This window comes from Saccopteryx bilineata, chromosome 3 (assembly GCF_036850765.1).
Source record: "Saccopteryx bilineata isolate mSacBil1 chromosome 3, mSacBil1_pri_phased_curated, whole genome shotgun sequence".
NCBI classification, from domain to species: Eukaryota; Metazoa; Chordata; class Mammalia; order Chiroptera; family Emballonuridae; genus Saccopteryx; species Saccopteryx bilineata.
In genome coordinates, this window is record NC_089492.1 from 35,394,067 (window position 1) to 35,413,324 (window position 19,258).

Below are 19,258 nucleotides of genomic sequence, written 5' to 3' on the forward strand. Positions count from 1 at the left end.
ATCAAGTATAAAAGAAACTGACCCTGCCAACACCTTGATCTCAGATTTTCAGCCTCTAGAACTGTGAGAAAATAAAGTTCTGTTGTTTAAGCCACTGAGTGTGTGATACTTTGTTATGGCATCCCTAGAAAACTATTACAGCCTGCACCATCCAAACTAATAAATTATAATTCTATAAACATACTAAATGAATAGTTAGACAGATACTTCAATATCCAGTTAAGAGGTTTAAAGTTGACTCAAGCTTTAGAGGTGACAAAGGAATATAATTATAAATAACCATAGAGCTCCTAAAAAATGAATTTAGTTAATGTCAAATATCAAACACTTTTTTTTTAAACACTCCTCGGGGACAATTTCCTAGCACAAAAATATGGAGCAACCAACCACAACTAATATCCTTTATTAAGTTGTTATTGTGTTAACTGATAAAAATTAGTTAGTAATCTAAAAGTAGATCTAACTTTAAAAAAATGATTTCAGTTTTATTAAATGAATTGAATTGAGGGAAACAGAGAAGTCAGTTGAATGAGAAATACAGACTTTCATAGAGAAAATTTTGCTAGATGAAGGGTATGAGCACAAAAGAATAAAGAATTTTGGCCCTGGTTGGGTAATTCAGTTGGTTAGATGGTTGTCCCGACACGCCAAGGTTGTGGGTTCAATAGCAGGTCAGGACACACACAAAGATCAACCAATGAATGCATAAGTAAGTGGAACAACAAATCAATGTTTACCCTCCCCCTCTCTCTATATATAATCAATTAATAAAAAGAAGAACTTAAAACCTTCCTGACTTTCTTAAAATAACTGATTTGGAATGCTGTGAAATAACATACACTGAGATATAGGAAAGATAAGGGTATCAGTGCAGTGAATTTTATAAAACCAGAAGAAGAACAGAAGATGAAAATGGAAAGCCACAAAAGTGTCAATTTACTAAACTTAGCAAAGATGAATATAAAGACAGTTTCATTTTTAATTATATGAGATAGCAATTCCACTTTCGGGCATTTATCTGAAGAACTCCAAAACACTGATTCAATACATGTACCCCTAGTTTATCACAGCATTATTTACAACAGCCAAGATATGAAAGCAACCCAAGTGCCCATGAGTAGTCAAGTAGATTAAAGAGCTGTGATACATCTACAGTGAAATATTACTCATCCATAAAAAAGAATGAAAGCATCCCATTTGTGACAGCATGGATTGACCTAGAGAGTATTATGCTGAGTAAAATAAACTAGTCACGGAAAAACAAATATGTTTTCACTTATATGTGGAAGCTGAAGAAAAAACAAACAAAAGTGAAACAGACTCACAGACACAGAGTGCACTGGTGGTTGCCAGAGAGGCAGGGAGTTAGGGGACTGGGGGAAAAAGTGAAGGGAGTAAGAAGTACCAATTGGCATTACAAAGGACTCATGGGAATGTAAAGTAAGGCACAGCCCAGGTGGGTGCTACAAATATCAGAAGAACACACTTTGTAAAGTATACAACTGTCTAACCAGTATGCTTTACATCTGAAACTAATACAAAATAATATTAAAAGTAAACAGTAATTGAAAAATTAAAATATGCAAAAAAAGATAAAGGGTTTAAAAAAAGACAAATATAAAGAAGTTAGAAGAAGTTAGCCTGATCAGGCAGTGCGCAGTGGATAGAGCATTGGACTGGGATGCAGAGGACCCATGTTCGAAACCCCGAGGTTGCCAGCCTGAGCACAGGCTCATCAGCTTGAGCACGGGGTCCCTGGCTTGAGCATGAGATCACAGACATGACCCCAGGGTTGCTGGCTTGAGTCCAAAGGTCACTGGCTTGAGCCCAAGGTCACTCACTCTGCTGTAGCCCCCCAGTCAAGGCACATATGAGAATGCAATCAATGAACATCTAAGGTGCCACAAATAGAAGTTGATGCTTCTCATGTTTCTCCCTTCCTGTCTGTCTGTCCCTAGTTGTCCCTCTCTGTCTCTCTCTCTGTCTCTGTCTCAAAAAAAAGAAAAGATGCTAAAGAAGTTGCATGGGTGGGTAGAGATCAGACATGGAAAATACACGTAAGAAGAAATAATATAAGTACCTGACAATGAGCACTTCCCACTGCCACTGCCAGGCACTAAGCACTAAACTCATCTAAACCTCATTACAGTCCATACAGGAGGCTTTACCGCTCTCCCCATTCATTCTACAGGTGAGAAGACAGAGGCAACTGAAAGGTAAAGTGGCGGTGCCCAAGGCCACAAGCTAGTAACAGGAAGAGTCAGGGTTCCAACCCAAACAGTCCACTCCATCGCCTGCTTCCCTTTACCACCACTTTATCCTGCCTGTCAGTGTGTTGTTTGATTTAATCCCCACAGCTGCAACTTCATCCCAGTGAGAAAACTGAGGCAAGAGATGAAGAATCTTCCCAAGATCAGAAACTGGCAGTATGGGTTCTCTTAACCATCATGCAATGCTTTACTTCTTCAACTCTATGCTTTCTCTAAAGAAGAAAAACGTTGTTCCCTTTCCTAAATATGATATTCTTCACTGGTGGAAATCTACAAGAGAAAGAACAATGTCAGAGCTGATAACTGGCTGAATAGGGGAGGCTGTACTAAATGACTGATACTGTACATTAATATCCTGTTTACCATGTATGCTCACATAAACAGTCCGAGAAAAATTTCTCTAGAGACACAACACTGAAAGCATGTTGTTTACAAGGAAGGTTGTACAGAGTTTAGTTCTAAGGTAGCATTAGTGATTCTAGAAGCATAGTGTGTCTTAATGTATCAGGAACTTAGTCCACATTTCTTTTTTTTTTTTTACAGAGACAGAGAGAGAGAGTCAGAGAGAGGGACAGATAGGGACAGACAGGAATGGAGAAAGATGAGAAGCATCAATCATCAGTTTTTTGTTGCGGCTCCTTAGTTGTTCATTGATTGCTTTCTCATATATGCCTTGACCTTGGGCTGTCAGCAGACCGAGTGACCCCTTGCTTGAGCCAGTGACCTTGGGTCCAAACTGGTGAGCTTTGCTCAAACCAGATGAGCCCTAGCTCAAGCTGGCGACCTCGGGGTCTCGAACCTGGATCCTCCGCATCACAGTCCGACGCTCTATCCACTGCGCCACCACCTGGTCAGGCTTAGTCTACTTTTTATAGGCTGTAAGAGCTTCAAAACTTCATACAGGTAAAGCCTGGCCTATGGTGGTGCAGTGGATAGAGTGTTGAACTGGAATGCTGAGGTCATAGGTTCAAAACGCTGGCTTGCCCGGTCAAGGCATATATGACAAGCAACAAGTGAGTCATGAACAACTGCACTCCAGAAACTATACTTCTCGTTCCCCCTTCATCCCCCTCACTCTCTTCTCCCTGTAAAATCAATAAATAAAAACCTGACTAAAAAAAATGTTCATACAGGTATTTACTGAACATATACCATGAAGCAGGCACTTTACTGGGGATACAATGCTGTAAAAACTGACAAGGACGTTCTGCTCTTCCAGAGCTTAAGGGTCCAGTTAGCGTTAAATCACACAAATTTAAATTGTACTTCTAGCAGGTGCTACAAAGGAGAAGTAAGATTGCTATAAGAGCCTATAAATTGGGGGGGGGGAGGAAGGAGGATGATGGTGGGGGATGAATTAGGCTGAAGATTTAACCTATTTTGGGAAGTCAGGGAAGACTTCTCCAAAGAAGCGAGGCATAAACTGAGATATAAAAATAAGTAAGATTTAACTAGATAATGAGAAGAGGGAAGAGTATTTTTAGACAGAAGATCCAGCACATGTAAAGGCCCTGTGGTGAGAGGCAGTGTTATAGGCACTAGGATTCGATCTATGCTATCTGGAGTTCCTTTTAGATGGCTTCTTTTTTCCCTATAAAATAGGAAAGTTAGGACCTCTGTCAGAAGTGGGGGTTGGTGGGAGCTTTGAGGAAAGTATTGAAAAAAAAACAACAGGCAAACACAAGTGAATTTATGATAAACCATAAATACAGTATCTTAAGTGATTCTGACATAGACTATTTAGCTTATTCATATCATTTCAACAATTAAATTTAAACACCATCATTTTTCAATAGCAAGTTTAAACCAAAACAAAAATCTGCTCACCTTGTGTAATATTTCACAGCCTCTTCATAATCTCCCGAGTGGAAAGCTTCATTTCCTTTTTCCTTTTCACGAGTAGCAAGAAAATCCTTCTCCTTCTCACTTAAACCTAGAAGCAAATGCTATCTGCTTTAAGTAAAAATATAACAATAGAATGTTTTTAAATTTTTTAATCTAAGGATGCTTATTTTAACAGAAAATTTTAAATCATTAAAAGAAAATAAAAGGTTCTCTAAATTTAGTAATGTTTCCTCTCTTGCTTTAATCATTCACAATTTTTGAGGATTAAGATTTTTTTATGATTGGTTTTATTTCCCTTTAAAGGTGCTATATGCCTATAGACTTCAAATGAAAATAAACAGACTGTTCCATCAGTTCATTTTGAGACAAAAAGAAAATAAATTTGAGTAATCTGAAGGTAAAAGGATTATAAAAAAGGAATGAAAAACAAAAACCTTGACAACAAGGTTTGTATTTTTAAATTTTACTAAATTTAAGTAGTATAACTATTACTCACATAAAATTAAGTACAGGATAGATCTGAATTTGTTAGACAGGCTCAGTCAGCTTCAGGAGAAAACCATAAACTTTTAATGAATATCTACACCACTTAAAGGGAATGTCTTCTAGTTTGATAGCTTTTATTATAATTCAAAATATTTAAAGACTACTAAATTGTTATTTTTTTTCCAATTACCTGCTGTGTCTAATCTTGTCTCAATTTTAGACAAATGTGACTTGTTGTTTACTCGAGTTTTCTCTTTGTGATCTTCATCAATTTTTGAACATTCTTCTTCCACATCAAATCTTAAAAGAAAGAATAAAAACTAACAAAGTACTATATAATAAAATAAACCTTATTATTGATATTCTTGTATTTGTATCACTGTGCCTTTAAACACGTGTTCCAAAACTGCATAATAGGTTTGTAATACAAGTCATCTGTATTTTTCCCCGGAAACCATGTAATTTAATGAGAACTTAAATATTAATCAAACCTAAACTGTTCAGAATTTTGTAATTAAAATTGTGACAAGTTTCTCCCAAAACTTATGTCCTTTTCATTTTGCATTGGTATAAGGATTATATTAGCTATTTTTGGTTGCTCTTATAAACAAAAGGATACAGATGAGTTTTACTTAATGAAAAAAAAAATCAAGAGTGCTTAAGACCATATACTTTTAGTACTCTGCTGAAGTACCTTGGTATTCTTGATATGTTCAGGTTTGTAATAATTAAGAACTTATTACAGCCCTGGCCGGTTGGCTCAGCGGTAGAGCGTCGGCCTAGAGTGCAGAGGACCCGGGTTCGATTCCCGGCCAGGGCACACAGGAGAAGCGCCCATTTGCTTCTCCACCCCTCCGCCGCGCCTTCCTCTCTGTCTCTCTCTTCCCCTCCTGCAGCCAAGGCTCCATTGGAGCAAAGATGGCCCGGGCGCTGGGGATGGCTCCTTGGCCTGTGCCCCAGGCGCTAGAGTGGCTCTGGTCGCAACATGGCGACGGCAGAGCATCGCCCCCTGGTGGGCAGAGCATCGCCCCTGGTGGGCATGCCGGGTGGATCCTGGTCGGGCGCATGCGGGAGTCTGTCTGACTGTCTCTCCCTGTTTCCAGCTTCAGAAAATAGCAAAAAAAAAAATTAAAAAAAAAGAACTTATTACAGTATTTTAAGGTATAGAACTTTTCAGTGACAAATTTTACACAAAGAAATATAAGCCATGGCTGGTTTCTTCAGTGGATAGAGCATCAGCCCAGCATATGGACATCCCGGAATCAAATCCCAGTCAAGGCACACAAGAGAAGTGACTATCTGCTTCTCTCCTCCTTCTTTCACTCTTCCCCTCCTGCAGCCAGTGGTTTGATTGGTTTGAGCATCAGCCTCAGGCACTGTGGATAGCTCAGTTGGTCTCAGTGCATTCATCTCAGGTGCTAAAAATAGCTTGATCAATTCGGGCATCAGACTGAGATGGGGTTGCCCAGTGGATACTGGTCAGGGCGCATGTGGGAGTCTGTCTCTCTGTCTCCCCTCCTCTTACATAAAAAAGTAAATTAAAAAAACAACACAGAAATATAAAACATACTTATCCCACTCTGCATAATCCCTTGGAATTTTCTTTTTAGCTGGTCTACTTTTAGAATATTTTTCCTAAAAATATAAAATCATACTTTATGAAACATATATAATACAAGATTAGCAGGTTTTACTAAAAATGCAATATGAAGTATTATAGGAGTAAGATACACAAATTGAATGAATAAGAAAAATAGGTATCCTTGAAGTTATAGCAATTCTATTATTAAAATTATTAACATAATAATATACTGCTCACAAAAATTAGGGGATATTTCAAAATGAATATGAAGCAATAAAATAGTTTCTTAAATGGTTTCTTAAAAGTTAACCATAATCTGAAACCATTTTGAATGGTTTTGTAACATTGAGCATTGGCCGTGTGAAGTTAAGCAAATCTTCCAAATATTCATACATTTCATTATACAATTAAAAACTGTATGTTAATTATCTTCATGGAGCTCATCAAAAAGTCTAAGTATGCCCCTTAAGAAATTCATTTTTGTTTTGTCCTGAGCAAGTATTCAAGAGCCACATAAGAATATGAAATACTTTGAAATTATACTGGAAAGCTCAGGTGTTATCACTGGCAAAAGACATTATCAGTTGTTTTCCTGGAAGTGACAGGCCCACTCATTCATTTTCAGTGCAATGTCTGCCAAAAACCCAAGTCTGAGTAAACACGAACTTCTGCAGGAAGATATTCCAGGAAAAAGTGGTGACTTAAGCTGGCAATTCAATCATTCAAGTGCTTTTCCTGAGATAACAATCATATTTCACTTCACAGTGAAATGCTTTCTGCTTACTTCCCATTTTGTCACACAGAATATTAAAAAGATTGTCTTTGAGATTCAAGATTTAACAAAATAAGTAAGTTTGACTGTTTCATCAAAGACATTTTTATGTTTAACTGGCATTTTGCAGCAGTGGAGAAAACAGTGACTACAGTACAGTTTGGTGCTACTGCCTTGATCTGGGCTAAGGTACTAGCAGTTCTATCCTCAGTGCAAATGTCAACACAGCAAAAAAGTCAAAGCACTAGCATGATTTTGTAAAACAGCATTGACTTTCTGGATGCCCCAGAAGGATCTCAGGGATGATCAGGGTCCACAGAGCATTCTCTGGAAACCACTGCACCACTAGTCTGTCTATCCCACTAGACTATAAGCTCTTTGAGGGCAAAGATCAAGTCTTACTCATCATTATATTTTTAGGGGACAGACTTAGCACATAATGGGTGTTCAATCAATACTAATTCATTGATTACAGATAGTGGCATCTTTACCACAGTACTGTGTACCTCAATTACCTGGGTAATTCCTAATAGGGGGTAAAAAGATACAGGAAGGTAAATGATCAGAGGGCAGAGTGAAGAAGGGCTATGGTTGAATGAAACTGAGGATTCAAAGAAAAGATGAGGATAACAAGAATGAGTAAACCCAGAATGAAGATGCAGATAGCCATTCTTTCTGAATGATAGAAATAAAAGAAAAATAGGAGGGCAGAAAGAAATGGAACATGTGAGCCATGTGGAAGCTCAGAGACTCCCAGTATCCTGGAAACAAGGGCTAGGTTCTGTAATAACAGCGTCAGGTGGATGCCAAGAAGCTTAGTTCCAACTTAACTACTTGAAGTCAAGTAGATGGACCTGGAATTCCAACAGGCCCCTTTTCTATGGAACCCACAGGTTAAAAAGGAGAGGTCTACGTGGCAAAGCAAGGATCAGCCACAGAGAAATAATCAAAGGGACTGGGGATAAGGGAAAATATCATGCACTAAAAAATGAATGACCTCTGTAACTGCCTAAAAGTATCTGTTTAGTACTTTAAATTCAAAGTTAACTATGTAATGACTATGTAGTTCCCCTCTACCTCTACTGGATACATAAAACTATTCCCTGAAATTCTCACACATTGAATTGGATCTTATGTGCTCATCAAAACTGGTCAAAGAAGAGAGAAAGAGAGAGAACAGCAAACGAAAAATGAAGAAAGGCAGGAAACCCAAGATGCAAGTCTCCAAAAGGAAAAGCTATTTCATTTTGATTTCCAGGTGATGAAATATAGCGCACACAGGGAGGTAACAGCACATGGCCAGCTGAAAAAAGATCCCCAGCTCTCCTACTCTGGCGACACTGACTAAACTGAGACTCTTACTAAACAGCCTTCTCCCCCTCCAACCACACCCCACACCGAAAGCCCTACTTTGGCAACATGAAGGCAGCTGTTTGAACCACGAACTGGAGGCAGGTTTTCTTCCTTTACTGGAAATGGTTCAGTTTCACTAATGTGTATTTTATTTTCTTCTTTTTTAATTTCTGCTACCCAACTCTGAGAAAAAAAAGAGAAAAATGAAGGTAAATATACAATTTGAAATAATTAACCAGACATTAGAAAGGACTACACATCAGCAAAGTTCCTATGGGGTGGTCAGTGTTTTAGGTCTCAATTTGATAATGCCACTCTCTCTACCTGGAATGCCTTTCTTATTCTTTTATTTTGAGATAATACACATAACATAAATTTTAGTCTTTTAATCATTTTAAAGTGCACAGTTCAGTATTGTTAAGTATATTCATATTGTTGCCCTTCCTACTTTTATTTATCTTTTCTAAAAGATTTTTAATTTGTTTATTTCAAGAGAGAAGGACAAGGAAGGGGAGGGAGAGAGAGAGAGAGACAGGAAAGGAGAGAGATTAGAGAAGCATCAACTCATAGCTGCGGCACTTTAGTTGTTGTTTATTGCTTCTCATATGTGTCTTGGCTGGGGAGCTCAAGCCAAGCCAGTGACCCCTTGCTCAAGCCAGCGACCTTGGGCTTCAAGCCAACAACCTTTGGGCTCAAGCCAGCGACCATGGGGTCATGTCTATGATCCTACGCTCAAGCCAATAACCCTGCGCACAAGCTGGATGAGACCTCACTCAAGCCAGCGACCTTGGGGTTTTGAAGCTGAAATCTCATCATTCCAGACTGACACTCCATCCTCTGCACCACCACCAGTCAGGTCTACTTTTTTTTATCTTGCAAGATCTTATTTACCATCCTTTCTAGCAAGTGTTCTCCCTGAACTTCTGGGTTGGGATAGAATGTTCCTCTTCTATGTACTGGCATAAAGATTTAAAATGATCTATTTATTGTTCATCTCTCTCACCATAATATAAATTCCTGGAGGGCAGAGCCTATGTCTTAATCTCATCTTTGTGATTCAAGAACATAGCACAGTGTCTGGCATATAGTAAGTTCACAATGTTCATTAAACTGACTTGTCACAGGTGCCAGGAAAAAACTGAGTAAGAGATTTCTTTACTACCTGTGAAAATGTATTATTTATTATTCAGTAAACATATAGTGAGGGTCTAATATTTGCTAGACAGTCTTGACATAGGTACAATTAACTATATTATCTGTCCTATCTATATAAGAAGCAGGGAGGATGAAGGGGGGGTAAACAGGAGAAATAGGAGAAAAAAAATAGTAAGGGAAGAAAGCTAGAAAAGAGAAAGGAGTTATTACACAGGAGGAAAAAGAGTGAGAGAAAATGGGGGCCATGGGAGGAGTGAAGGAAAGTAAGAAAGAAAGGGGGACGAGAAGGAGGCGGACTCAGAAAGTGACTGAGAAGGAATGTACAACTGCGGGGAAAGCAGGCTCTGCAACCAACACTAAGAGGTTCTGGCCCTGGCCAGTTGGCTCAGTGGTAGAGCGTCAGCCTGGCGTGCGGAAGTCCTGGGTTCAATTCCCGGCCAGGGCACACAGGAGAAGCGCCCATCTGCTTTTCCACCCCACCCCCCCCTTCCTCTCTATCTCTCTCTTCCCCTCCCGCAGCCAAGGCTCCATTGGAGCAAAGATGGCCCAGGCGCTGGGGATGGCTCCATGGCCTCTGCCTCAAACGCTAGAGTGGCTCTGATTGCGGCAGAGTGACGCCCCAGATGGGCAGAGCATCGCCCCCTGGTGGGCATATCGGGTGGATCCCGGTCGGGCACATGCAGGAGTCTGTCTGACTGCCTCCCGTTTCCAGCTTCAGAAAAAAAAAAAAAAAAAAAAAAAAAAAAAAAAAAGAGATGGTTCTGCTCCCAGGAAAATAAAGCCAAAGAACTCTGGACATAAAAAACTATTTCAAATATATTCAATACCAATTTCAAGTCAGTAAAATAGTAAAATAAGAAAGCCAAACTTTTAAAAAATATAGTATGCTGAGTTATAGAATACATGAGTTCAAAATTGTTTTCAAATGCATTATTCACCCCAGTAAAATAAAACAAAATACAAAATAAATCATTTCTCCAGAATCCATTTAAAAAATCATTTCTTAAGCAAAATGAAATCACAAAGGACCTCTGAGAAAATATAGTCAGATATGTATGTAGTGGAAAGAAAGCTTTCCTAAGTACAAAACAAACATAAAGAACATAAAGGATAAAATCAAGAGGTGTGATTACATAACAATTAAAAATGAATAAACATCAGCCCTGGCCACTTGGCTCAGTGGTAGAGTATCAGCCTGGTGTGTGGATGTCCTGGGTTCAATTCCTGGTCAGGGCACACAGGAGAAGCGATTATCTGCTTCTCCATCCCTCCCCTTCTCACTCACTTCTCTCTATCTCTCTCCTCCTCCTGCAGCCACTGCTCAATTGGAGTGAGTTGGCCCAGGGTGCTGAGAATGGCTCCATGGCTTCCATTTCAGGCACTAAGAAGACCTTAGTTGCTGAGCAACAGAGCAACGCCCCAGATGGGCAGAGCATCGCCCCATAGTGGGCTTGCCAGCTGGATCCCAGTAGGGGCACATGCAGGAGTCTGTCTCTGCCTCCCCTTCTCTCACCAATTTTTTTTTAAAGAAAAAAAATTAATAAACATTTAATAACACCATACACCAATTAAAAGGCAAATGAAAAACTGAGGGAAGCCTGACCAGGCGATGGCGCAATGGATAGAGCGTCAGTCTGGGACACAGATGACCCAGGTTTGAAACCCCAATGTCCTTGGCTTGAACTCAAGCTCTACAGCTTGAGCACGGGATCATAAACATGATGCCATGGTCACTGGCTTGAGCCCAGAGGTCGCTGGCTTGAAGCCCAAGGTCACTGGCTTGATCCCAAGGTTTGAGCAAGGGCTCACTCGCTCTGCTGTAGCCCCCCCCCCCCAGTCAAGGCACATATGAGAAAGCAATCAATAACAACTAAGGTGCCATGACAAATATTTGATGCTTCTCATCTCTCTCTCCCTTCTAGACTGTCTGTCCCTGTCTATCCCTCTCTCTGTCTCTTGTCACAAAAGAAAAAAAATATTTAAAGTCAAATGAAAAACAGAGGGAAGATTCAGAATACATATGACAGGACTCTTACAAATGAATAAAAAATACATCAATAGAAAAATCATCAAAGAGATGTCTTCTCCTGGTCCTGATGGAGTAACAGAAAGTGGATTTACCCTTCTGTCAAAACTCTAGAAACCTGGATAAAACATGTGAAACAATGGTTTTCAGACACTGGATGATAGGAAGCACAGGATAATGATTCTTGAATGAAGGGAAATAAATTAATTAAGGCATTCATTTGACCCTACTTACTTCCTAGAGTTCCCAGGCTACCGCAGAGGGAAAGGAAACAAACAGCCCTGGGATCTTGCTAAGTTCAGAAAGGCAGAGTTCCGACTTCGGCAATGCCAAGACGGCAAGGGTGTGGGGAGCGAGATATCCAAGAGGAGGCGCTGAGACAGAGAGGACTCTGAACACGACCTGAGAGCCCTATATCCACAAAGAAATTTAACTCATAGTTAAAACCTTTCCTATAAAGAAATGCCAGGCCCAGATGGCATCAATGGTAAATTCTAGAAAACAACTCAGGAAGAAATAACATTAATTATCTATAAACTTTGGTAGAAAAAAAAATCATTAAAAAAAAAAAGAAAAAAAAATCATAATTCATTTTATGTATTACCCTGCTGCCAAAACCAGACAACATTACAAGAAAGCTTCAGACCAATATCTCCAATGATCATACACATGATCACAAAAATTCTTCACAAAAATTTGGCAAATCAAATCCAGCAATAGATTTAAAAGGTGCATCATGATCAAGTAGTGTTTATCCTGGAACGCGATTGAAACTGTGTATTACGTAATTTCCCTTATTAACAGACTACTAAGAAATCCATATGTTCAGCTCAATACATGCATAAAAAACATTTCACAAAATTCTGAACCCATTCATGATAAAAATTCTCATCAAACAAAGAACAGAAGGAAAGCTCCTCAACTAGATAAAGGGCGTCTACACTCAGGTAAAGCTAACATGACACTTAATGGTGAAAACCTGAATGATTTCCTTTAAGACTGAGCACAAGACAAGGATATCTGTTCTCACTTCGACATTGTACTAGACGGCTCAGTCAGTGCAATGAGGCAAGTAAAAAAAAGAATAAATAAGTAAGGCAGCCAGACTAGAAAGGGAGAAGTAAATCTCTCATTATTTCCAGGTGATATACCCTTATATAGGAAACAAGGAATTCACAAAAAAAGCTACTAGATCTGATTTGTTAGTTTGAATTTGACAAGATCACAAGAGACACTGTCAATATAAAAAGGTTAACTAAATAACTATAAGCTTGCAATGTAGAAATAAAAATTGAAATTAAAATTTCACTGATGTGAGGTATTTAAATAACTCAAACTTAGAGAAACAGAAAGTAGGTGGCCAGAGGGTGGGGCTGGGAGTTGAGAGTTGTTTAATGAGTTGTTTAATGAGTATAGAGTTTCAGTTTTGTAAGATGAAAATGTTCTGGAAATTAGCTGCACAACAATGTGACTATACTTAACACTAAAGAACTGTGCAATTAAAAATAGTTAAGGCCCTGGCCAGGTGGATCAGTGGGTAAAGCATCATCCAGAAGCACCAAGGTCACGGGTTAGGGAATGTACTAGAAGCAATCAATGAGTACACAGCTAAATGGAACAACTAAGTATCTCCCCCTTCTCCCTCTCTCAAGTCAATGAGAAAAAAATTTTTTAAGTGAGAGGAGGGGAGATAGCAAGACAGACTCCCGCATGTGCCCCAACCAGGATCCACTTGGCAACCCCCATCTGGGGCTGATGCTCAAATCAACCAGCTGGCGCACTGAGGCCAACTGAGCCATTGGCTACTGGAGGAGAGGAGGGGAAGAGGGAGAGGGAGGAAAGAGAAGCAGATGGTTGCTTCTCTTGTGTGCCCTGACCAGGAATTAACGTCCATACGCTGGCTGATGCTCTATCCACTGAACTAATTGGCCAAGGCCGGAAAATGTTTTAAAAAATAGTTAAGATAAATGATATAAATTTTACCACAATAAAAATAAATAAAATTTCTTTTTTAAAATGTTTTTCCATTGATATGAGAGAAAGAGAGAGAGAGGAAGGAAGGGGAGAAAGGGTAGAGACAGAGAGACAGAAAAGCATCGACTCACCGTTCCATTTAGTTGTCCACTCATTGACTGCATCTCATAGGTGCCCTGACCCGAGACTGAACCCATGACAGCATGCCAAGATGATGCGTTATCTACTGATAAATTTCTTAACGCAACTTAGAATGAACAAAAAAATTGAAATTAAAAAAAGTCATCTTGCCCTGGCTGGGTTTCACAGTGGATAGAGTGTTGGGCTCACAAGTCGTGGAGTTTGAACCTCGATCAGGGCACATAGGAGAAGCAATTGATGTGCATACACTAAATGGAACGACTAAGTGGAACGAGTTGATGCTTCTCTTTCTCCCTTCCAATCTTTCTCTCTCTCTCTCACATCAATGGAATATATTTTATAAAAAAGAGTACAAAATTACCTTTACAATAGCATAAAATACATTAAATACTTAGCAATACATAATAAACATATGCAAGAAGTATACATTGAAAACTCTAAGACACTGCTGCAAAAAATTAGATCTATATGAACAGAGAAAAATATGATGTTAAGATATCACTTCTTATAAAATTGATCCACAAATTTAACACAGTCACAATCCAAATAAAAGAAAGTTAGTTTACAGAAGTTGGCAGCAAAGGACCTAGAACAGCCAAAACAATTTTGCAAAAGAACAAAGTTGGAGGACTCACACTATCTGATTTTAGGACCTACTGTAATCAAGACAATGAGGTAAGAGTATACAGAGAGATATTTAAATTAATGAAACAGAATGGAGACAGTCCAGCAATAGAGCCATACATACATGGTCAATTAATTTTTTTTACAGTAATACAGAATAATATCTCATTAAATGATGCTTGAACATTTGTATAACCATATTAATATGTATGATGTAGGTATGCATATGTGATATATATGCAAATATGTATGTATGTATATACGTGTGTGAGTAAATAAAACAGGTCATAGACCTAAATTTAAGAATTAAAACTATAATCTTTCTAGAAGAATCATAGAAAAAAGCATAGGACTCCTGAATTAAACTAAGATTTCTAAAATAGGACATAAAAGCACAAACTATAAAAGGAAAATTGATTTCATCAACATTTAAAACCTTTGCACTTCCAAAGACACTATTAAAAAATGAAAAGGCAAGCCACAGAATATCAGAAAATACTGGCAAAAAATGTGTCTAATGAAAAATATATATTTTTCAACCCCATAGGGACACAAATAATCTAATTTTTAATGAAAAAGAATTTAAGACATTTCACAAAAGAAGATATGTGGATGACAAATAAGCACATGAAAAGACACTCCACTGCATTAATCTAGAGAAATGCACATTAAAACCAAAATGAGATACCACTACATACCTAACAAAACAGCTAAAATGAACAATACTGACAACACTAACTGTTGACTAGGAAGCAGAACAACTGGAATTTTTATACATTACTGGAAGAATTGCCACTTTGGAAAACATTTTAGCATTTGTTCATCAATTGGTAAATGGTTAAATAAACTGCAAGATATCCATACAATTCAATATTATTCAGCAATTAAAAGGAGTAAACTATGGACACATGCAACAACATAGATGAATCTCAAAACTATTATGCTAAGTGAAAGAAGCCAGACACAAAAGACAACATACTGAATGATTATATTTATATAAAAGTCTAGAAAATGCAAATCAATAGCGATAGGAAGCAGTTCAGTGATTGCTAGGGGCCAGGGTGTGGAGTACACTGATCACAAGGGGCACAAGAAAACTTTTAGCAGTAATGAAATTATTCTATAGCATATATTGTACATTTGTCAAAAACTCAAGGAAATGTATATCATAAAGTTGCTAATTTTTTTAATGTATATTTAGATCAATAAAGCTGATTTAAAGGAAATCAGTAAAGATACATATAGGTCATTAGTAATAAAAAAAGAGCCTGACCAGGCAGTGGCGCAGTGGATAGAGCATCAGACTGGGACACAGAGAACCCAGGTTCGAGACCCTGAGGTGGCTGGCTTAAGCGCAGGTTCATCTGGTTTGAATGTGTGCTCACTAGCTTGAGGCCAGGGTGGCTGGCTTGAGCGTGAGATCACAGACATGACCACATAGTTGCTAGCTTGAGCCCAAAGGTCACTGGCTTGAAGCCCAAGGTCGCCGGCTTGAGCCCAAGGTCTCTGGCTTGAGCATGGGGTCACTCTGTTCTGCTGTAGCCCCCAGTCAAGGCATATATGAGAAAGCAATCAATGAACAATGAAGGAGCCACAATGAAGAATTGATGCTTTTCATCTCTCCTTTCCTGCCTGTCTGTCCCTATCTGTCCCTCTCTCTGCCTCAGTCAAATAATAATAAAAATAATGAAGAAATTCAAGTGACAGATAAATAAAAACAATTTACTAGTTATAAAAACCTACTTTCATTTTATTCAACTATTTAATTTATTTTAAAAATATAAATAATTAATGGCCATGGCCAGTTGGCTCAGTGGTAGACCATCAGCCCGGCATGTGGATGTCTCAGGTTCAATTCCCCGACATGCACACAGGAGGAACAACCATCTGCTTCTCTACTCCTCCCCTTCTCCCTTCACTCTCTCTCTCTTTTCCCTTCCCACAGCCATGGTTTGATTGGTTGGAGTGCAGCAGCGTGGACACTGAGGATGGCTCCAGGGAGCCTCTGCCCAAGGCACTAAAAATAGCTCTACTGCAAGCATGGTCTCAGATGGGCAGAGCATCCGCCTCAGTGGATCCCAGTTGGGGCACATGAGGGAGTCTGTCTCTTTGCTTCCCCTCCTCTCTCTTGGAAAAGAAGAAACAAATGTAAATAATTAATAATTACAGTATCCAGTGAAGAGTAGTGAAAATAGGTATTCTTACACATGGCTGTTGAAAGAGTACAAGGCTACAACTTTTATGAAAACACAGAAATGTGTTTCAAAAGCCTTCAAAGTATTCAAATCTTTTGATCAAGCTATTTGAATTATAATAATTTATTCCAAGAAAATAACAAGGTGGTACAAAAAAAATTATAACTTTTTATATATAGCACTATATTTATAAACACTGATTAAAATGGTTTCTTCATAGGATAAAATATTTGGGGGATATTTATTTATATTGGGTCATTTATAATACACACACGTATCAGCACATGTGTGTCCACAAACACATTCACAATATTCTCCTGGATGTGAGAAGCAACCTATACCAAAATAATTACCACTTAAAACCTCTTGACTGACAAAAAAGAAACCTAGAATTTTGGATAAGTTAAGTCGACATATATAACATGACAATGTCACAAAAACTGCTGTGACTGTTTACCTTTATATCACCATCAATTTTTTCCCATTCTCCTGCTGGGAAACTGGATGCTGTCGCTGCAGGTTTATCTTTCCTCAAAGCTCTACTTTCAGGAGCCAATCCTTTAAGGCGCTTTTCACAACATTCTGTTAGTTCAGGATAATATCCTTCCTCGCCAGACCTTTAAAATATTTCAGAATTTTAGAATTACCATTTTCTGTAGAGAGCATCTAGACCCGTGGTTTGCAAGCTGGACCCATGGAGCCCAGGAGATCTGCAGGGATCTCAGGGATTGACCCGCATAAGGCGGCAGGTGGGGCTGCTGCTTCTCACTCACCTTCCTCAACCAGTGCAACCTCTGTTATTATCAGTTCATCTATCAATATAAGGATACAATGACAGAGAGGAAGGCGCTCCAAAGACACAAATTTCCATCACACACTTTACAAATTGAATAAGTAACATTTTCTCTCTTTAACACACATGTTCATTTTGTACATAAGGTCATTTTAAACTTAAAAGTGGGAATTTGATACAAGAGACAGGAAGAAAGCGAGACTTTGGACTTCCTTTCCAAGGAGGAGCTCCCACCTTAATTTTTTTTGCAAAGGGATAGGAAGAATATGGCAGAGGAACAGTTTAAATCAACATGACTCTTAATTCAATCACTCAAGAAACAGATCCTTCCTTAGAGAGTTCAATGGAGACATCAGTTCTTTTATGTCTTTTTTTTTTTTAAGGAAAATCAATCTTTTACCCTTTTTCATAAGTTTGTTTAAGAAAAATATAAATAAATTCCATTTTCAAATAAAATTTTAAAAATTCTAAGTCAATGAAATATAATTTAAAGACGTTATTGACAGACTTTCTTAGACCAATATCATCACTGTTGCTTTCAAACATTCATTCTGTAAACTTCTCATTTTGCTTATTAGGCTTTGATCAAATAGAAATGAAAATGTTCTTATATTACTGAGAAAAGCGAAAGGGAAAACAATGACATGATTCACATTGCCATTTCAGAAATGAGGAGGTCATTACACCAACTCTGGCTGGGGACAAGCAGGGACGCTGAGGGAGGACATGCCACTACAGGTGATGAGAGAGAAAAAGCAAAGGTCACACACAGTGAGGAGACAGGCACAGGGGAAGAAATGAGCCACCACAGAGCAAAAAGGAATCCTACTGATGTCGTGAAGGAGCAGTTCGTGCTCCTCAAGTGCTTCTGCAATATCAGGCTACTTTCCAAGGGACAACCCCACAAGAAACCCAAAAGAGGTTACACAGGGAGTGTTTCTTTTTTTCTTTCTTTCTTTCTTTCTTTTTTTTTTTTTTTTTAATTTTTCCAAAGTCAGGGGAGGCAGTCAGACAGACTCCCGCATGCGCCCGACCGGGATCCACCTGGCACACCCACCAGGGGGCGATGCTCTGCCCATCTGTGGCATTGCTCTGTTGCAACCAGAGCCATTCTAGTGCTTGAGGCAGAAGCCATGGAGCCATCCCCAGCGCACGGGCCATCTTTGCTCCAATGGAGCCTTGGCTGCGGGAGGGGAAGAGAGAGACAGAGAGGAAGGAGAGGGGGAGGGGTGGAGAAGCAGATGGGCGCTTCTCCTGTGTGCCCTGGCCGGGAATCGAACCCGGACTCCTGCACGCCAGGCCGATGCTCTACCACTGAGCCAACCGGCCAGGACACAGGGAGTGTTTCTTAAGTGGGTTCCCTTGACCACCTGCATGTCAATCATCCAGGTGCTTGATCAGGTTCCCAGACAACATCCCAGATTTCCCAAAACAGAATCTCTGCAAACAGGACCCTCGAAATTGCATTTTTATCAACCACATGTGATGTATATCAAAGTTTAAGAATCACTGTCATGGGGTTCTTAACCAGAGAAGGCCGATTCCCGGCCTCTGTTCCTACTTCCTGGCCTCCCCACCATTCCCTCCATGTGACCAGCTTGCAGTGAGTCACCCAGATGGGACTGAAAGGGAGATGACATTAAGTGAGAGAATATGAAAGAACTTTATCAGTGTAGAGGGGTGAGCTAACCTTACCTCCTACTGGCTGCTCTCACAGCTACTTTTTCCTATGCAATATGGAGGATGCAAGAAAAATGCTCTCTTTAATACTAATTAGTAAGGTAACCAACTTTTTTACACTGAAAAGGAGGACAAAAATAAATTGAAGAAAACAATATCGTAAATAAAAGAAACATTTTATTCATTGCAACAATAATACACTATAACATGATAAATGCATAATAAAAACATTTCTAATATTTTATAATGTAATTATGCTTACATGCCTATTAATTTTTAATAATAATTGTAAGAAAAAAGTACTCATTTAGATACAAATACGTCTCATCACACCCAATGGATTGACTCTGCATCAATTGAAT

At 39.0% G+C, this 19,258-nt stretch overlaps 2 protein-coding genes and 1 non-coding gene across 5 annotated transcripts in view; 2 read left to right on the forward strand and 1 right to left on the reverse strand.

The window, feature by feature from the left end:
- Positions 1 to 19,258, forward strand: part of LOC136329571 (DNA-directed RNA polymerases I, II, and III subunit RPABC4-like) — a 387,759-nt gene that overhangs the window by 348,514 nt on the left and 19,987 nt on the right. The gene's annotated exons all lie outside the window — the stretch shown is intronic.
- The window catches only part of SPAG1 (sperm associated antigen 1), a 124,216-nt gene that overhangs the window by 57,086 nt on the left and 47,872 nt on the right, over positions 1 to 19,258 (reverse strand). For 2 of the 3 annotated variants that reach the window (XM_066265951.1, XM_066265952.1), the window contains exons 3-7: positions 16,881 to 17,040; positions 8,366 to 8,491; positions 6,172 to 6,236; positions 4,792 to 4,901; positions 4,098 to 4,203 (exon numbers count right to left, since the gene is read on the reverse strand). In XM_066265951.1, coding sequence (XP_066122048.1) covers positions 4,098 to 4,203; positions 4,792 to 4,901; positions 6,172 to 6,236; positions 8,366 to 8,491; positions 16,881 to 17,040 — 567 coding nt within the window. Of the gene's footprint in view, positions 1 to 4,097; positions 4,204 to 4,791; positions 4,902 to 6,171; positions 6,237 to 8,365; positions 8,492 to 16,880; positions 17,041 to 19,258 lie in introns of those variants that run through there. The other variant, XM_066265953.1, reaches the window with a different exon arrangement.
- TRNAS-AGA (transfer RNA serine (anticodon AGA)) lies at positions 5,346 to 5,421 on the forward strand. The gene has a single exon. It is a non-coding gene; the product is annotated as a tRNA-Ser (tRNA).